The sequence below is a fragment of the Petaurus breviceps genome, unplaced genomic scaffold (genome assembly GCF_028583685.1).
Source record: "Petaurus breviceps papuanus isolate PSGF00001 unplaced genomic scaffold, PetGlider_PUasm1.0 176, whole genome shotgun sequence".
In the NCBI taxonomy this organism is placed as follows: domain Eukaryota; kingdom Metazoa; phylum Chordata; class Mammalia; order Diprotodontia; family Petauridae; genus Petaurus; species Petaurus breviceps.
In genome coordinates, this window is record NW_027185771.1 from 14740512 (window position 1) to 14760626 (window position 20115).

At 42.4% G+C, this 20115-nt stretch overlaps 1 protein-coding gene across 4 annotated transcripts in view; it reads left to right on the forward strand.

Annotated features, from left to right (window-relative positions):
• Positions 1-20115, forward strand: part of SMPD3 (sphingomyelin phosphodiesterase 3) — a 273255-nt gene that overhangs the window by 221882 nt on the left and 31258 nt on the right. For all 4 annotated transcript variants that reach the window (XM_069085666.1, XM_069085664.1, XM_069085665.1 and 1 more), the window contains one exon: positions 12472-14114. In XM_069085666.1, coding sequence (XP_068941767.1) covers positions 12750-14114 — 1365 coding nt within the window. In that variant the 5' untranslated portion in view covers positions 12472-12749. The remainder of the gene's footprint in view (positions 1-12471; positions 14115-20115) is intronic.

A 20115-nucleotide genomic window follows, 5' to 3' on the forward strand; every position in this document is an offset into this window, starting at 1 on the left:
CACACACACACACACACACACACACACACACACACACACACACACCCCTCTTTAAGTTCCCTAAGTGTCTCTCATCCTTTGTTTGACTGAGCCCTGGCCAACCCGCCCAGAGGAAGCACCTGGCTTCTCTGCTAGCCCTTCATTCCAGTCAATTAGTGTACACAGCGATCCACAAACAGTCACCTACAATAAAGAACGTGTGAGCAGGCTAAAAGCCACGGGCACGTTTCCTAATCTTATCTCTTGCAGAAAATATTCTGGCTTAGGGAAAAATAAGCAAGTAGCAACAGGGCCATTTGGTCCTCCCTGGTCCCTTGCCCAGAGGGTTCAAATATCGTGGCCAACAAATCTATAAGCCCTTGGTGACTATCAATCATTGTCATTACTGGAAGGTCATAAATCTTCACATTAGAAAGATTTCGTGTTATTTTATAGGGAGAGAAATTGATGCACTAGGAAATTGGATGTTGACCACAGAATGGGAAAACTAGAATAATGATCGTTCACGTTTATATAGAACTTTAAGGTTTGAGTCCTTTACAACAACCCTGTATGGTAGGGGGTATATGGCGCTCTCCTTTACAGGTAAGGAAACTGAGGCTCAGAGAGGTTATTTGCCCAGGGTTACACATATTCAAGGTGATCTGCAACTCGAATCCAGATCTTCTGAACATAAGCCTAGACTTCCTTTTCCACTAGGACCCCCTCAGTCTCAGTCCATGCCAGAACCTGTCAGCATAGCTGAGTAGGGGGAAAGACTATTTCTAAGGTCACTCCACTCCTTTCTTTTCCCCCATTCCCTGGTCTGGACTGTCCCAGAACCAAGCACACTGCCACTAGGGGTTCTCTACCCACCTTGCCTTCCCCTCACCTGGACTATTTGACTGCTTATGGGGTTGTTGTAAGCGACAACTGAAAAGGAAGATCACAGGCCTTCTCCCCAACCTTTCTATATTATTCAAGTGGGTGTAGGTATCAAATGTTCTTCCTCTTTTGCCCTGGGGCAAAGCCCTGGTGGCCCTAGGCTAGTTACCCGTTCAAACGATGTTAACTTAACAGAAAGTTTTCCGTCTAAATTCTAGTCCTACAGCCAATTTTGGCTCCTGCCTTACTGAATTTCATTAAACAACCTGTCTGCCAGGATAAGATTTATTTGATGATTATTTAGTTACATGAGCTCCCACAAAGCAAGATCCTAAATCAACAGAGAGGTGATTTGTAAACATAGTTCATTCTGTTTGACTAGAGAAGAACTAAGTTTCTCATATATTCTCAGACAGGAGGTCTACACACACTGCCAGAAATCAGCTCAACCACAATCTGGTATTCCATTTCGAGGATCAAAGGCAACAAGAAAGAAGTCTAATCAAGAAACTGGTTCTGAATTTGTGCAGAACTAGTGTTCTGGGGCGGCTAGGTGGAGCAGTGAGTAGAGTACCGGCTCTGGAGTCAGGAGGACCTGAGTTCAAAGCTGGACTCTGACACTTAACACAAAAACTAGCCGTGTGACCTTGGGCAAGTCACTTAATTCCAATTGCCCTCCAAAAAGGAAAAAAAAAAAAAGAACTAATGTTCTGCCAAATCTCACATTGGCTATGTATGCCCTACCTCTTACAGTAATGTTTCTGATATTTAAAGTGATTGACCCATGTATGTAAATTTAAGGTCTTGACTGCTAAGCAAAGATTTCAGAAAGAGTTCCCCAACCATTTTGTTTAACAATGTAAAATTAACAAACGACCAGAGGATCAGAAATCTACCTCTTCTGGTTCTTTCTATAATAATTATTTAATTTATTATCTAAGCAATATATTATTGAGTGGCTAGAAAGATACAGAAGAAAAGGCATAGTTCCTGACCTCAGAAAGCTTAAAAACTAATCAGAGAGATAAGACCAGCACACATGAAGGAACCAATAAAGGAACAAATACGATCATGACCCTCGTGTCAAAGATTCTCATGACACAAAAATTAAGAAGGCTTTATGACCCTTCAGTAAACCACCATCTGGATGTCTCTTTTGCCCATGGACTGGTCTAACTAGGCTTCAACATGTGTTACAATACTTTCAGGCAGTATTTGAGATATCTATGAAATTCAGACAGGTATTATACAAAGATCACCAAAAAGTATAATAGAGGAAGGGGGGAATAATCAGGACTAATGCTACTGAGTATTTTATCACCTGATATTCTTAGTTCAAGAGGGAGCTCACTCCTCTCCCCCTCCTCTGCAGAGGTGGGGGCCTAGGGGTATGGAACATTACAAATACTGTCAGACTCGATTGACATGTGGGTTAGTTTTGCCAAGTTGTTTTTTTTTCTTTCTTTTTTTATCCTTTGTTATAAGAGATGGCTATCTATATAAGGGAGGGTCAGTAATATATTTGGAATGGAAGATGGTAAGAAAACAAAAGATAGTAATAAAATGTTGGGGGGGGGCGGGGGGGTAAGGACTTACTGAAGGTTGCACAGTGAATAGAATACTAGGCCTGGAGTCAGGAAGACCTGAATTCAAATCCAACCTCAAACATTTGCTATCTGTGTGACCCTGGGCAAGTCACTTAATCTGTTTGCCTCAATTTCCCCATATGTAAAACGGGGATAATAATAGCACCTTCCTCCCAGGGTTATTGTGAGGATCAAATGAGGTAATAGTTGTAAAAGGGCTTAGCACAGTGCCTGGAACATATTAGCCACCATACAAGTGTTAGTTATTATGATTATTAATTACCCTGGAGCTCCTGAGTTTGCTTTCTTTCCATTCACATTCTCAGACCCAAGTACTTATCAGGAATCTCCACTCTTCCAAAAACCCCTAGAAACATTCTGGCAAAGGCTGAAATAAGTGAGCTACTAAATGTTATTTAAACTGATATTTGAATGTGAAAATTCAAATAATGAGAGCAGGGAAACGGGAAGGTGTTGTGGCACCTCAGAGATGTAGCATTTCTCAGGATTTTGCCCCTGAGCAGTTTGCTTGAAGCTAGCACACAGTTGTGCTGACCTGGCCACACCAGTGTGAGGGAGCCCCTTCATTCCTACCACTGCTACACAGGAAGCAAATATGAGAAGGCTTAAGGCTGATAAGCACATGAGCCATGGCGTCACGGAAGCAGAGCTAGGAGGGGCCATGGGAATCTGACCTAAATCCTTCATTTTACAGAAAGAAAAACCATAGCCCATAGAAATTACTTACCCAAGATCATACAAGATAATGACCAAGTCAGGCCTAGTCTTTCACTCTGAGAAATTCATTTCTCATTGGCATTCACAAACAGTCACTGTGAAAGAAATCTGTTCTGGTCTCAAGTTATTCACCACCTCCATGTACCCACCTAAGTCGACCCACTATGCAGGAAAACTTCCTGAGAGCCTCTCGTTGCTGAGTCTCTGCTTCCCTTTCTCGATCGATAATGTATTTTGCATTTGTCAGTATGTTGCTTTGCAAGGATTCTTGTCATTTCATCGTGTGCCTCTTTTTGGTGATTTTGCTCATGTGGAAAATGAGAACACTCGCCCAAAGACCTAATAAGACAAGAGTCCTGGAAAGTCTAGAGGAAGACCTGCCATGTCACTACTGCATGCATCCTCCCCTCCATGAGCCTGGGCCTGTGTCCTTTATTTCCAGCCACTGCTCCCTTCCCTGCTACCACCCCCTTTCACATCCAGAAAATATCCCTACCACAACCTGCTTCTCCAACACATGCAATATTCACCAAGTACTTGTTGGTTCTCTGGATGACTGGCCACGCAATGCAGGCAAAAAACATGGCAGACATTATCAGTGAATGTTGGAACCGGGGTATTTCATTCATTTACCCTATTGTATCAAACAAATAAACTTCTCTTTTTCACATACAAATTAGAAATATGTTCTTCTAGGTTTACTAAACCATTAGCAGGGCAGGGACATTTTCAAAATTTTGCACATTCCTCAGCATCTAGACAATGTTATGTACATGGATCAGAGGGTCATAGATTCAGATCTGGATGAAATACTGGAGATTGAATCTGCCCCTTTGTTTTAAAGATGAAGAAATGGAGGTCTAGACTTGGTGCTTAATAAATGTTTGTTGGATGAGAATGAATGAACCTGACTTTGGGAGTGCCCAAAAGGAAAGAAAAGCTACCAGTTTTCCTTTAATGTAATAGCTAATAGTATTTCTTTTGCTTAGTTTGACTGCCACACCCTTATATGAGCCTTCCTAAGACAAGGTGTATTTTAGACCAATCCTTCTTGTGGAAGAAAAAAGAAGGGGCATTTACTCGGTAGATGAAAGTGTCACTGATGAAGTATATCTTTGTGCTTTCTTGGGTAAGCATGTAAATCTGGGGGTTATTATGCAGCATGTGAAATCAGGCAGAACTCTGTTCCTATGAGAATGATGGACTGGATTCCTAAAGTACCAATCTTGCTTTAGATGTGTGTCTTTCTGTCAGCATTCCAAATCCTAGATTCCCAGAGCTGAACGGGCTCTCAAAGTCATCTGGTCTAACCCATAAGCATGAACCCCTCTGTACCATCCCCAAAAAGGGGCTCATTCAGTCATTACTTGAAATCCCCCAGTGACATGGAACTCAACACCAAGCCTGAGCTGAGCATAGGGAGACAACATGATTCAGAGGAAAGGATACTGGATTTGGAGTCCAAGGACCTAGGTTCAAATCCTAGCTCTGCCATTTACTAGCTGTTGACCTTGGCCAAGTCTCTTAACCTGGCTGGTCCTTCTTTTCCTCATCTTTGCTGGACTATATAACCTCCAGGTCACCCTTCGGTGACTTAGCTCTACCATAGCTCTACAGCTATGCTCCTAGAACCTCCTGAGGCAGCCCACTCCATTTCTGAGCAGCTCTCCAAAGGAAGTTCTTCCTTAAATTGCCACAAAGCCTGCTTCTCTTCCATCCCCCCCTTGCTCCTAGTCCTGCCCTCCAGGGTCAACTAGACTAAAACTAATCCTTCTATACAGCAGCCCTTCAAATACTTGAAGACTGTGATCATGATCACCAAGGTCTTTCTTCTCAGCCTCAACATCCCCCTCCCCTTACAGAACATGGTTTTGAGTCCCCTCCCCTTCCTGACTGCCTTCCTCTAGAAGCCCTCCAGTTGGCCAATATCCCTTCTAAAACATGGCACCCAGGGTAGACCATTTTGCTCCAGATACTATTATTTCTAACAGTTGGACTTTGAAATAACTCCTGAGTCCACAAACCCCCTCACCAGAAAGAGTCCCCAGAGGAGACACTGCCTTGTTGCATATGAAATCTGCAAAGCAGGATTCCTGTCTCACAAATGTCCTCAAAATACCACAAACAATGCCAGTTTCCAAAGCATCTGCAGCATTGTTCATTAATGAGAAAAACTGACATATGGTCTATAGTTATAATTTTCCAAGACGACAGTTTTGAATCAAAAGACCTCCCCTAAAAAATAGACTTGAGGGGGAAAATAACCCTGCCTGGTGACATAGTCAAAATCTCCCTCGCTGAAATGTTCCATTTTCTCACCCAGAATTATCCTTGGGCTTCATCCACACCAGATCACAGTTATACAGAGAATTGCCCATTTTCTAAACCTTGGCTCCCCCACTGGTGTTAATGCTTCTCTCCCCACTGGATTCCCCAGAGCTGTAATAAACATATGAACCCCAACAGCCCTGATACGTATGTACACAGATTGGAGAGCTGCATACTGTTCCTTAAGCCCTGGCTCTCTTCCCCCCAGTTAGTGCAGGCTGTCACTGTTTAAGTGAGAAAAAAAAAAAAAAAAGAGTCTTTCCAACACTCATTCAGCAAAGGGTGAGTGTCTGTTCACTTTTGAAAATCTATGTAAAGTTGTTTGGCCCTCCCTTTGTACCAGAAAAGAAGTCTGAGGGTTTTCTTCTTCTCGAATGGGGTGTTTATAGTACCTTATTGTAAAACTTGGGTTAAGTATTTGATCATAGGCTCTGTGCCATCCGCAGTCTCTGCAAAACTCCCCCAAACATTTCCGTTGCATTGCTTATGCCGACCCACAACATACCGAAACCACAATGGAGAAAGTTGTGATGTAGAAAGGACAAATGTGTTTTCTCTCTGAGCCCCAGGTTTCTTATCTGCAGAAATAAAACGAGGGTCAGAAGACATGATCCCTAGAGTCCTTCCCAGCTCTCCTTCCTGCCGTTAAAGTCACGGAGTGGACCGTCCCCTCACCGGAAGCTAAAGCAGGGGAGCTCCTTTTAGACAGCTCTACTCCCCAAAGTCATTCACACGTGAGGGGAAACTTGTACAGGAACAGAAATAAAGGTGTGAGCTTCCAGAAGCAGGTTTCAAAACTCCGACTGTTCTCATTTTGGCAGCATGACAGTTTTTAATCTTGCTGGAATATGAGGAGTTTGGGGGGATGGTTGGATTCTTTTTTCATAATTGATATAATTTTCCTTTTGTTCACTGAGTTCTTTCTTGGCTAAAAATAAAACCATTTCAGATAAATTTGTATCCAGGTGTCCTTCCAACACAGTGGGGTTGCGTAATCAATAGAATACAAGCTGTCTCCTGTATTCCGGAGCCTGCTTGGGGAATCCCGCCCATATGCAGGTCATACAGCATTGCTGGGGCCTTAAAGGCAGAGCTTGTCTTTTCTGTCTTAGTTCTGAATATCGAAGGGCAAAGGAGAGGGGAGGAGCACCATGGGAATGACTGGAAGGTGGCAGACATTGCAGGAATTAGCATGGGGCATCCGGGCCTCTGTGCACACCCTAACATCCAGGAGAGCAGGGAGAGAGCAATTCCTCCCCCAACGAGTCCAGTGTCAGCTGCCTCATTGGGCCACCTTCCCACCAACTTTCTATGCTTCCCAACAGGAACCTCAATCATGCACAGCAGGGGGCAGATTTTTACACCTTTAAGACCTGTGTTATCCTCAGACTTTTACCACCTGGGTGACTCAGGCAAGTCTGTTAACCTCTCTTTTCCTCATCTGTAAAATAGGGCTGATAATAGCACCTACCTCACAGGTTTGTGAGGATCAAATAAAATAGCATAGATAGAGTGCTTTACTAAATTTAAAGTGCTATATTGGGGCGCAGTGAATAGAGCACCGGCCCTGGAGTGAGGAGGACCTGAGTTCAAATCTAGCCTCAGACACTAGCTGTGTGACCCTGAGCAAGTCAATTAACCCTGTTTGCCTCACTTTCCTCATCTATAAGATGAACTGGAGAAGGAAATGGCAACTCATTCCAGTATCTTTGCCAAGAAAACCCCAAATGAGGTCATGAAAGAATAAAACATAATTGAAAAATGAATGAGCAACAAATATTAAAGTTCTTCCTAATATTGAGACAAAATTTGTCTCACTGTGATTTATATAACTGGTCCTACTTCCACCCTCTTGGAGTCACACACAACTCTGACACTTTTCCATATGATAGCCCTTTAAATATTGGGAGACGTAGTCCTTCCAAGTCTTCTCTAAGCTAAATACCCTTTCTAATAATCCTGTGACAGTGGTCCTCATCATCTGTCATCATGATCACTCTCCTATAGGCACTGTCCCATTCATCAGGGTCCTCAAACACCGAACTCTAGATATGGCCTTGTGGTTCTGTGATGGATAAACAGAATCCGAGACCTGAAAAGGACCCCAACATCTCACCTCATTCAACCTTCCCCTTTTACCAGGTAAATGGCCAACCTACATCCAGGTCTGAGATTTGTTTCTTTTCCTACTCATCTCCATGCAATTTTTATCCCTTTTGTTGGGAAAAAAAAGAATTTACACAGAAAGGATATCAACAAAGAAATACCCTATGATTCTTATATCATTTCATTTTCATACACCCATTGTTGGAAGGGTCCCTAGAGGCATATAGTCCAACCTCCTCCTAAACCATGATGCCCTATGCCACGAGCACCTGCCATGCCACTAGCCTCTGTTTGAAGACTCAATGATAGGGAATTCGCTCTCTCCTGAGGTCGTCCATTCCATTATTAAAGAGCTCTGATTGTTGAGAGGATTCTTCCTATTTTGATTCAAAATCTTTGTCCTGAAAAATTATACCCACCTATCCTCATTCTGCCCCCTTAGACCAAGGAAAGTAACTCCAATTCCCACTGCATAAGATCAGAGTTTATTTAGAATTATTTTTGTTATTCACTAAAATGACTTGTAACACCCATTAGATTATAACTAACCCCCACTAGAAAATGCTAGAACTTTAAAAATTTTAATTTTTTTTAGCAGAATCCCATCTGGATATTAACATAGAATCTTTTATCCAAGTACAGACACCTTGTTTTCATAACAACATAGCCAAGAACAGGATCCCTAGTGATATTACTTCCAGCAGCCCATGTAATCTCAAGATTTTTCAAAGATTAAAGCCACTCAAATATTTACTGAACGCCTACTGTGTATAAACCACCAAACCAGGAGCCGTTATACAAAAATGAATACCAAATCCCCTGCTCTCAAAGGGTGTCTTCCAAATGGCAATGTAAGGACTCATGTGGTCCTAGAAGATAATTACCCAGCCTTTCCTCCAGATCTCAGCAAGTCTAAACCTGACAGTAGTTGGAAGAAAGCCTAGTCATGCCAGGTTTTCTGGATTAGTCAAGGACCACTGTTTCAGATGCCTCCATATCCTTAGAAAGATAAGAAAGTAAGTAACCAAGTAATCTGGAATTCCCTACCCAGCTGATATGATTGGGTTGTAGTAGATTGCTTCTGTGGGGCAGCGAAGAGGAAATGGACACTCTTTTCCACAGCAAGCCTTCCTCATTTGTAAAAAGCAGGAATTAGACTAGAAAACAACAATAGCTAATGTAGTTAGTAGTGGCAGCTGCTAAGCCACCAAGATGGCCCCTGAAGGCTCTCTCAGTTCTCCATCCATCATGCAGCTCTCATGACCCATTTATAGTACCGTATCTTCCCCTATTATAGAGATGGCATTCCTTAAAAAGGTGATGCTTGGTCACTGGGTTAGCCTGATCTCATGTGAATGGTACTCGAAATAAATGCATCCTTCTTCATTCCTCTTTGCTCCTCGATCCCAAATACCCAAGATAGTATAAGCAACTTCTCATATTATTTAAATCAACCCAGAATACATCAACATAGGGCCCAATATATGAAACCTAAAAATGTGATTCTTCCCTTATACCTTAAGATCCTGGTACAAGAATAGTCTTGTTAATCTGAATAACTAATAAAATATTGCAAATATTACCCACAGACTGAATGGTAAATCTATTTCTTCCTTGCTTTTACATATAAATATCAGGGAGCTCACATGAGTGCTAAGGGATGAAATTAAAATTAGGGTCACAAAATAAAGAAATCTAGGAATTGGAAGAGATTTCAAAAGCTATCTAGTCTAACATCTCTAGTCTCTGATTAAAGAGCGGAGGAAGCCACTACCTCCTTGAACAGCTCTGATTGTCAAAGAGAGGCAGTGCTGTATAATGGTTAAAATGCAAAGCTTAGAGTCAAGAACTGTGTGGGTCACACAGACGTGTCTTGAGATCTGAACTCATGAGTCTGCTCTATGGACTATGGCACCACCTAGCAGCCCCAATGGAATCTAGACCCACCCAGCCCCCCAAAAAAATTCAGTGTGAGAGACCCTGCCAAATGCTAAAATCCAAATATATTATGTCACATTACAGCAGCCAGATATATATATACATATATATACACACACACATAGCTTTAAGTTTTGCAAAGTACTTTACATTTTTATTTCCTGTAAGCCCCATGAGGGAAAGCTTACAGATATTGTTATACCTGTTTTGCAGATAAGAAAGCTAAGGCTCAGAATGATTAAGTGACTTGCCCATGATCTCACAGTTTTTAAGGATGAGAGGTGAAATTTGAACTCAGGTCTCTCCTAATTCCAAGTCCAACACTCTTGCTACTATGCCATGCTGACTCTGTAATATTCCCCAGATCTGCCAGCCCAGCTGCCCTGTCAAAGAAGGAAATGAAGCTGCTCTGTCATGGTCTGTTCTGAATGAAGCCATGCTAGTATTCAGTGATAACTACTTCCCTTTCCAAGTGCTAACAAACCAGCCCTTGAATAGCATGTTCTTGAATTCTGCCAGGAAAATCTGGCCTATAGATTGTATCACCCTCTTCCTTTTTTTTTTTTTTTTTGGAAAATCAGAATAAAATTGGCCCTTCTCCAGTTTTGCAACATCTCTCATTCTATACAATCTTTCTAAGAATCACTGATGACTCAGAAATCACAGATCCAAAATGAGGGATGCATGGCTAGGCAGCAATCTGTCTGAAAACAAGCTTAGTGTGGTGTAGTGGACAGCAGGCTCTGTGTAAATCAGCAGCGTGATGTGAAGGCCAAGAAAGCTAATGTGGTCTTGGGCATAGCTTCTAGCAACAAGGAGGCGATAGTCCCTGGGTCAGACCCTTCTGGCATATTCTATTCAGCTCTGGGCCCCCAGTCTAAGAAGGGTATTCAGGGTACATGCAGGGGAGAACAGTCAGAATGGCAAAGGGCTTTAAAGGAACCCATGTCATGTAGATCAGTTGAGAAAACGGGAGATGTTTAGCCTACAAGAGAAAGGTTTGGAATGGGGGAACAAGTCTTTGAAAGACTGTCCCATGGAACAGATCCAGAAGACAGTGAAAAGAGAGAGACTTGTGGGTTCAAATCCTCCCCCTGAGACTTACTGCCTGAGTGGCCCAGTTTCCTCATCTGTAAAATGGCCTTTAAGGTTCCTTTTAGTTCTAGATTTAGCAAATTTAGGAAGGAGTCAGAAAACATGTCCTAACCATTAAGAGGAGGATGGGCTGCCTATTTTCTTAATTTACAACAACATTATTCCATCTCCCCACACAAGCATCCACAAAGTCTTGTTTTAAAATAAAATAGACCTTTCAAGATTCACATTCTATATGACGCATGAACCTCATATACCCAATTGCAATGATACCTATGGGTTCAAATTTGCTTACTAACATTAGGAGTCATTCTCTGTCTAGTTTATGAAATCATGGCCTCTTTCTGATTCTATTTATGCATTTGTACAAATGTATAAGCTTAAACCTGTACTGAGACTTTTAGGACACCCAATACAAACAGCTGAGTTGAAAGGGAGCCTAAAGGTCATCTATAACCATGATCCTAGAATTAAAATCGAAAGGGATAGTGGAGATCATCTGGTCCAAGACTTAGTTTTACAAAGGAGGAAACCGAGGCCGAGAATGGTCATATATTGTTGGAGCCAGAATTCAAACCTAGGCTTTCTGGAAGCAATGCTGTACTTTTTGTGGGAGAGGGAGGGGGGAGAGTAAAGGGGGAGGAAACACATCTAATTATGAAATTTCCTTTCAAGCTGTCTAATACCTTTGCTCATTCTGGTTTAGAAAAAGTCATAGCAGGGCGGCTAGGTGGCACAGTGAATAGAGTACCAGCCCTGGAGTCAGGAGGACCTGAGTTCAAATCCGACCTCAGACACTTAACATTTACTAGCCATGTGATCTTGGGCAAGTCACTTAACCCCAATTGCCCTACCTTCCCCCCTCCAAAAAGAAAAAAGAAAAGAAAAGAAAAAGCTATATAACCTGCAGAGGCAGGTGTGAGAACAGCTGCTAGGTTAATAGATTCCCCATTTCTGGCCCTGGATCCTTCCTCGAATTTTTTGGAACATCATGGCCAATATCACCACTATTACTGATGTCAGTGATCTCAAGCAATTAAAAGTATATTATTATAGTATAGAAATAACTCTATTTAAACATCTCCTTGTGCATTACAATGTGTTCACCACATAAACACACCACCAATCTGTTCATCTAAGAACTCTTTGTCGTTTTAAGATCCATTAAAAATTTAAAGAGGTGCCATGATATAGTGGAAAGAATAATGACTTTGGGGTGAAGAAATGAAATCAAATCCTGATTTTGCTTCTTATTTCCTGTGTGATTTTCAGCAAGTTATTTACATTTTCCAGACTTCAAATTCTTCCTCAATGAAACAAAGGAATTATATTAGGAGAACCTCTAAGATTCTTTCTCAATCCAGTGATCCTTGCTTAAGTGATAGGATATGTGTAAAGGTGCTTTAAAGCAAACCAGAAACCTAGCAGATGTCATTGCTAATCTGTTTATGCTGAAAATTGAGAGAATGCAAAATAAATGATTTAACGGTGACATTTCAACCAGGTTTTTAGGCCCACTAAAACCACAGAACTCACAATTGTCAGTCCCGAGAGCCTTCATCTCATCAGTCAGAATATTTTTAGCACATGGGACTTGATGGGGATTTTTTTTTTCCTCTTTGGAGTGGACCAATGAATGAACAGAAATTAAAAATAAGCCTCGATAAACCAAAGTCCATTAAGAAATGCTCGGGGAATTGATTAAATGCAGACTTTTAAAACTACATTTTTAAAAGCTTGCTGCTTTTCTGTGTGGCTTTTCAAACAGCTACTTAATAAACATTAAGGACAAAATTCATTTTTTTTATCTCCACAGCTCTCCCCCAGGCCATCTCTGCAGCACAGTATGGCCCCCTGTAATGAACAATGACTGACCTTGGAGGATTGCAGAGGCCCAAAGAACAGAGCGTTAGACCCCTTTTCTATGGTCTGGTTGCCCATCTTCTCTTTCAGAGGTGACGACTTTCATTAGCAAGTCCAGTACTGACAATCCTTCCCCGCCTTCCCCCTCACCCTCAACACACCAGCTTGGACCACTCATTGTCCTGGACACCATGTAGTAGGGCTTCAACGGGGCGTGACGACTGAGTTGCAATGGTTTTACACACTTCCCCATTTCCTTGCTGCTGTCTGTCCTTTCTGCATCGCTTGTCGTGGGCTCTGATCTGCCCATTTTACTGGCTTGTGGACAGACTGGTAGCCTCCTGGATACCAACTACCAATGAAAAGTGCCAAAGGGGCTCTCTGTGCTGGGTCCTGCGCTTTATCTTCACCACACCCATTTACTTGGCTCTCTGTACTGTGTCAATACCCAGTGCCATACTGGGGTTTCTTTTCTGGAACCCTCTCCAGCTATGTAGGCGACCGTACATCTATTCTAGGCTGAAAGACAAGAGCCACGCCAATGGCACTATCCTTCTCAATGAATGGAAGGCCACGGGCCCTGGGAAAAGTTTTTGTTTTGGCACTGCCAATGTCTGTCTCCTCCCTGAATGCATGGCAAGGGTGAACAATCTTTCCAACACACAAGACCGGGCCAAAGAAATTGGGCAGAGAATCCGAAATGGAGCCAGCAGGCCCCAGATCAAAATATACATAGACTCCCCAACAAACACCTCTATCAGTGCTGCAAGCTTCAGCAGTCTGGCTTCACCCCAGGGCAGCGATGGTCCCAACAAAGCCGTCAACGTGGGCATCAAGAGAACAACATCCATGGAGTACAAGGGCGACAACGGGGGTCCAAACAACAGCGAAGAGAACAGGAACCCCAAAAGTGGAGGTGACTTTCATGATGTCGAAGACAATGCCTGTATCATCCGGATTGGTGGAGAGGATGGTGGCCAGCTGTCTGATCCAGAAGCCGATGGCACTGGTGACTGCCAGATGGAAACACCTCCAGAGAATAAAGCAGAGAGCCAGAAGGGCCAAACACCCAACCACAAGGCGAAGGAAGGGGACGCTGGAAGCTTAGACAGCTACACAGCTTCTAGAGAGTCCCTGGTGAAGGTCCGGATTGGAGAGGGCACCACGGACCAAAGTTCTGTGAACAACAAGTTGCTCCACAAGACTTCTATGCTCAAGAAGACCTCTCTGCGAAAAAAGAAGCACACAGACGAGGTCTTTGACCACGAGATCTCTGCCTTCTTCCCTGCCAACTTGGACTTTCTGTGCTTACAGGAAGTATTTGACAAAAGAGCAGCAGGGAAATTGAAAGACCAGCTCCACCAATATTTTGAATACATTCTCTACGATGTCGGGATCTATGGCTGCTGCTGCCCCTGTAAGATCCTGAAGAGTTGCTGCCCCTGCGAGAGTCTGAGCAGCACCTGTCCCTGTAAGATCCTCAACAGCGGCCTCCTTTTTGCCAGCCGCTATCCAGTTATGGATGCTGTCTATCACTGTTACCCCAACGGAAAAGGGACTGATGCCTTTTCTTCAAAGGGAGCCTTGTTTGTTAAGGTAAGAACCTCTTCTCTCTGGGGCTTTGTCCTCTGCTAATATAACCCTGGGGAAGGAAGCTGTCCTGGTCCATCTGCATGGTTTAGCATGGTACTAACTAACCCACTGGTTGACTTAAAGCAAGTTATTTCTGCCCCTCTATAAAGGACTAACAGTCTCTAACATCACAAGGGTCTATGGCTGTGTTCTGTGGGATGCCTAGGATGTTACACAAAAGATACTCTGATTGGGAAATCTTTGGCTACCATGCCACTGCAAATCCTACGAGCAAGCTAGCTTTTGTGCATGCAGAACACTTCCACAGCTAGAGACTTAGTTTAAATGAGGATTGATATGAAGAGTTAATGCAGATTAAAGGTGGTAAATTTGATAGATTGGAATTTCAGAGGCCTTAAAAGTCCATTAAAATTTTCCCATTAATTTGGTCCTTAATTGATGTGTTTCATTAGGCTTGTACTTCCCCAAATGCTTTCTAAAACAGGCACACACATCATTATATGGCTGCTTTGGGGGAGGCTCTGCCTACTACAATGTGGCTTCATTTTAGCAGTAATTAATTGAAATTAATAATTGTTTCTTTTAATCTAAATGCAAGTGGGGGAGTTTTAGGTCATAATAATTTGGTCATTATATATTATCTTCTCACTCAACATGAGAAGTTTGTTTCCCTCCCTCCACCCCCCATCATTTTCCCAAAGTTAAATTCAAGTTTTCTCAAAGAAATATTTTTGCTCTCTATTGTATAGTCAGATTCTTTTATGTCAGGGTTAGAAGGGGTGATTTATTATTAATATTTAAGTTTTCATTATTAACAAAAAGTCTCTTTACAGTTACAAAGCACTTTGCTTATAGTTTCTCATTCAGTCCTCAAAATAACATAACAAATAGAGCAAATATTGCCATTTTACAGGTGAGGAAACTGAGGCTGACGGGTAAAATGGCCTGCCCATTGTCACAATGAGCGGTAAATAGCCAGGATTATAACCCAGGTTATCTGATTCCAAATCTACCGGCTTCTCCTCTGTTACTGATTCCTTGCTATTATAATAACAACAGTAATCATTGTCATTCATAGAGTGATTTATATCTAATCGCCCTTTGTGTACATTTTCCCTTGATCTTCACAACAACCTTTAGAAATAGGTACTCAGGAATCCTATTTTCTCACTTCACAATGAGAAACATGAGGCTTAGGCATTGATCAGGACCCTGCAGCTAATAAATGTTTGAGTCTGGATTTGAGCCTGGATGTCTCCTGACACTGGGACTCTCACATTTCCCATCACATCACCTTGTGTGCTTTGGCTCACCTTCCCCACAAGGACTCTGCTAGCTTTGACTCACTCCTCACATCTATGTAAAGCAGGAAAGGGACAGATACCAATCTTTGCATCAAAATGATGAGCAAATAAGACCCAGAGAGAAGGACCCTGGACAGAGCACTGGACTAGGAGTCAAAGGACTTGGGCGGCAGGCCTAGCTCTTCAGCTAACTAGATGTGTGACCTTAGATGGGTTATTGACCTCTCTGTATCTCTGTTTCAACATCTGTATATTTAACAGAGGTTAGCTTCCCTGGAAGCAGGTTAAGATGCCTGAAGGCAGGGACTGTCATCTATGGGTAGTAGTGAGTGGCAGCATGGCAGATTGGCTAGAAGGCTGGCCTTGGAGTCAGGAAGATTTGGGTTCGAATCTTGACTGAATGACCATAGGCTGGTCAGATAGGCTCTTAGTGTCCCAAGCAACTCTTTAAGACTATAATTTTTAGATGAATTGCCCATCTGCCTCAGAAATCATGGGGCCAGACCAAACAATCTACCACAGAGTTTAGCACAGGGCTGCACTCAGTAAATGTTTATTGAATAAATGAATAGAATATCACTTCTAGCTTGGGTTAATGACAGAGCTGATGCTAATGAAGCTTTCATTTTCTCAGTCCATTGCTGTGACCATCATAGATTAGCATTTTAGCTGTCCTTAAGGTTTTTTGTTACAAATTGTCACTAGGAGAACATGGTACATTTATGTGTGTTTCCTGCCTTGATCAAAGAGTTAGTGGAGGCCCTTCCTGAATACACACACACACACACACACACACACTCCTCAGATACCTAACCCTAATAGCAGTGGCCTTCCCACCTCCCTTCATCACACTCACCAATTTGCTGAAATGTTTCATCCATCTTTCCATTAAAGCCTAGGATTCAGCACTATATGGCCCCTACTGATTCGTAGAGGGACTGGGTGCCTCAGGGCCCCCTTGGTTATTAGCCCAATAACTATGCAGAAACTCTGGACACATGACAACATGGACAGGGCAATAAGGGGGAAATGGGGGCTCTTCTTTGGGAGAGCTTAAAATGCCTCTGAATTTGTGTATTCTCTGTTATGAGGTCCTGAGCTTTTCACACAGAGTGTAATGTGGTGAAACCAAATTAATTCCTGTTATAACAAGATCTACTCCATCTATTTTTGCCCACCATTTGTCAGCATTTAACAGATTATATTTTGGTCGTGGCTGCCAGAATTACTTTCCCATAAAAGCAGCGTTTCTTATGTAAGGCTTAGAATGGATAGTGCCCCATTAACTTGCATTCCATTTAAAAAGGAGCTTTCAGGGACTGGAAGGTGCAGCGATCAAAGAGTTTGTCACTTCACCTCAGCATCACCAGGTCAGAGCACAGTTCATGTCAGTAATAATCTGAAAAGCATTTTGTCCTTTTCCCACCTGGAACTAATCCCACAAATCTTTGGTATTTATTTTGGTAACTTATTGAGCAATTGTCTGTGGTTCCTAGTGCCTTAGGCTTTTACCCTGACCTGCCATACTGATTCAACAAGCATTAATTAAATGCCTACTATGTGCCAAACCCTGTAATAGGTGTCAGAAATACAAAGACAAAAGCAACTATCCTTATCCTCCGAGAACCTACAATTTAATTAAGAAGAAGCAACAGTTCCATATCCTGAGAACTTCTTTTCACAGCTAACTCCCCTAGAAAATTTAAAATGATTATTCAGAAACATTAAACTGTCACCTGACTGTTTTAAGCATTTCATGTTATATAAATTTTACTTATATTAAGTTTTGTTATACATACATACATACATAGAGACAGAGAGGAGAGAGAGAAGCAAAGACAGAGATAGAGAGAAGACAGAGATGTAGATAGGGTGTTTTACTTACACTAAGAACCAGAAATTCTTGGCTACTACTACCAAGATCAGGGAGCAGGATTTGTAAGAAACTTTGAAAACAATACATTTAATTTCCCTTTTGAGGCAGACCCTGCAGGACTCAGGTGACACTGAGTTCTAACTCAAACTTCCTTATGCATTTGGAAACCATGTCCTTACACAAACAAAACATCAAAAAAATACCTTTCTGATATCTTACCTTAAAAAGTGTTTAGACCCAGAGAAGGTAGGTATGGGTCTTCCTTAAACATTCCATGTGAATTCTTCATCTATCCTGTTACCAATGATCAGAAGGTTAGCCAAGAGAGAACATTATGATATAGAAGGTTCTGTATTGATCTGAATACTTTCCAGCCCTAAATAGGTTCAGGTTGGCATTGGTTCCAAATCTGGGCGCTAAGAGGGGAAACAATGCTTCCTAGCACCAATTATATATACAGGTCTGGATCCCTGGGAATCCTCCCTTTTGGTACCAAACTGCTCTATGTTTCCATTTTCACAGAATCCCAGAGTTGGAAAGGATTTCCAAATTTATTTTGTCCAACTTCCATCTGAACAGGAAACTTTTCTAGGAGCCAAGTGCTCATTCAGCCTGTACTTGAAGACCTCCAGTGATGGGGAACTCACAATCCTTTTCCACAGCCCATTCTTGGACAATTCCAACCATGAGGCTTCTTTATTTGGCATTAGAATCTGCCTCTCAGCAATCCCCCTCCCTTCTTTGACTCTTTCCTGCATCATTCTTGGTTCTGTTCTCTCGGACCAAGCAGAAAATGCCTAATCATTCTTCCACGGCTGTCCTTCAAATACTTGAAGAGAGTAGTCACATCCCTAATGTATAACCTCACCACCACCACCAGTTTGCCCAGCTGAGCGTCCCAGACATGGTCTGACCAAGGCAAAATACAGGACTACTCCCTCCCTTATTTCTGGATAATTTCCCTCCTTAAATGCAGCCTAAGTTCACAATAGCTCTTCTGGTTGCTACGATACATGATTGATTCATCCTGACCTTGCAAGTCCAGTGAAATTCTAGCCATAGTCCCACCATCTTGTATTTGTGCCGTTGTGTAGGAAGTAGGACTTTTCATTCGTTTCTATTACATTTCTTCATTTTAGATCAGCCCCATATTCTAGACTGGTAGAGTCATTTTGCATCCTGTTATCCAATATCTCAGGCATCAATCCAGACTTTGTGTCATCTACTAATTTAACGAGGGTCCACACTAGGGTAAAGGCAATGGGAACAGAATGAAGGAGATGTAAGATACATTTGAAGGGGAAAACTGACAGGATTTGATCATTGCTTAGATATGACATAGTCATGAGGAGAAACACCTGCCTTCAGGGAAAAAATGATAAGTTCTTTGATGGACATGATACATCTAAAGTACCCTGAGTTTACCAGGTAGAAATGTCCTTGAGGCAGTTAGAGATTTGAGTCTAGAAATCAGAAGAGAAATCAGGTTTGGAGATTGTGATTGGGGAGTCATTTACATAGATGTGGTAGTTGAGGCCATCAAAGTAAATGAAGTTGCCAAGGGAGAAGAAAGGAGAGTCAATCCATCAATCAACAAGCATTTATTAAGAGCTTATGACATGCCAGGCACTATGCTAAGCCTCGGGGATTCAAAGAAAAAGTACAAATGCCCCCTGTCCTCATGAAGCATACATTCTGATGGAATAGTCAACTTGTACATAGATAGGTGCATACAAGATATATGCAGAGTAGATGGAAGATAATGTCAAAGGCAAAGACTCTAGCACTGGGGGGATGGAAAAGGGCTCCTACAGAAGGTGGCATTTGGGCTGAGTCTCAAAGGAAGCCAGTTATCCTAAGAGATGAATATGAGGAGAGAAAGGATGATAAGCATAGGGGACAGCCCATACAAAGGCACAGGGATGGGAGATGGAACATGATGGGTGAAGACCAACAAGGTAGACCAATGTGGTTGGACCACAGCGTGTGGGGCAAAGTAATATGTAAGAGGACTGGAAAGACAGGAAAGGGCTAGGTTGTGAAGAACCTTAAATGTCAAATATTAGAGTTTACATCTGACCCCAGAGGCAAAAAGGAACAGGGAAGTTTACTGGGGGGCAGGGTAGGAGGAAGATGCAAACAAAAGTTGCCCTTGGTTGTAAAATCGAATGTTTCTCTCTCTCCTCTTCCTTTCTCATCTCCTTTTTCTGATAAGCAGGCTTCAGACACCTTCTAGTTCTATACTGCCTTTTTGCCAGGGTCTTATGACATTACCCTTGTCCCTCTAGGTCCCACCATGGTCACTAGTCCCCTGGAAGAAGAAGGTTCTTTCCTATTTAGCCCCCAGAATCCAGCCAAGGACATCAGGCTATCCTGCTTTGACCTTACCGATTAAAGTTTCTATGGCTAAGTCCTATCCTGTCCCTTCTGTCCTATTCAGGTTGTTTAAAGTATATTCACAGACCGATTGTTAAGACTGACTGGTTCTACCCTACCCCCAAGCAAGGATCCTTCACCTAGTATACTCGGCTTTGTCTCTCCAGTGATCATGTGGCCTCAAACATGGGTCACTGTGGTCTTTCCCTGAAATTTGTCATCAAATGAAAACTCCCCCTCTCATCCTGTTTCAAAGCCCAGGCTCCCTTCTGGAACTCCCAGCTCTCAGCACATTTGCAGAGCAGAGATGTCTGACATGCATACATACCCTGAGCCCAATAAATGGTCCAGCCCCTCCCAGCTTATACTACCGTGTTTCCCCAATAATAAAACCTATCCCGAAAATAAGCCCTCCCCTTACTGTGTAAGATTCCTCTAAAATAAGCCC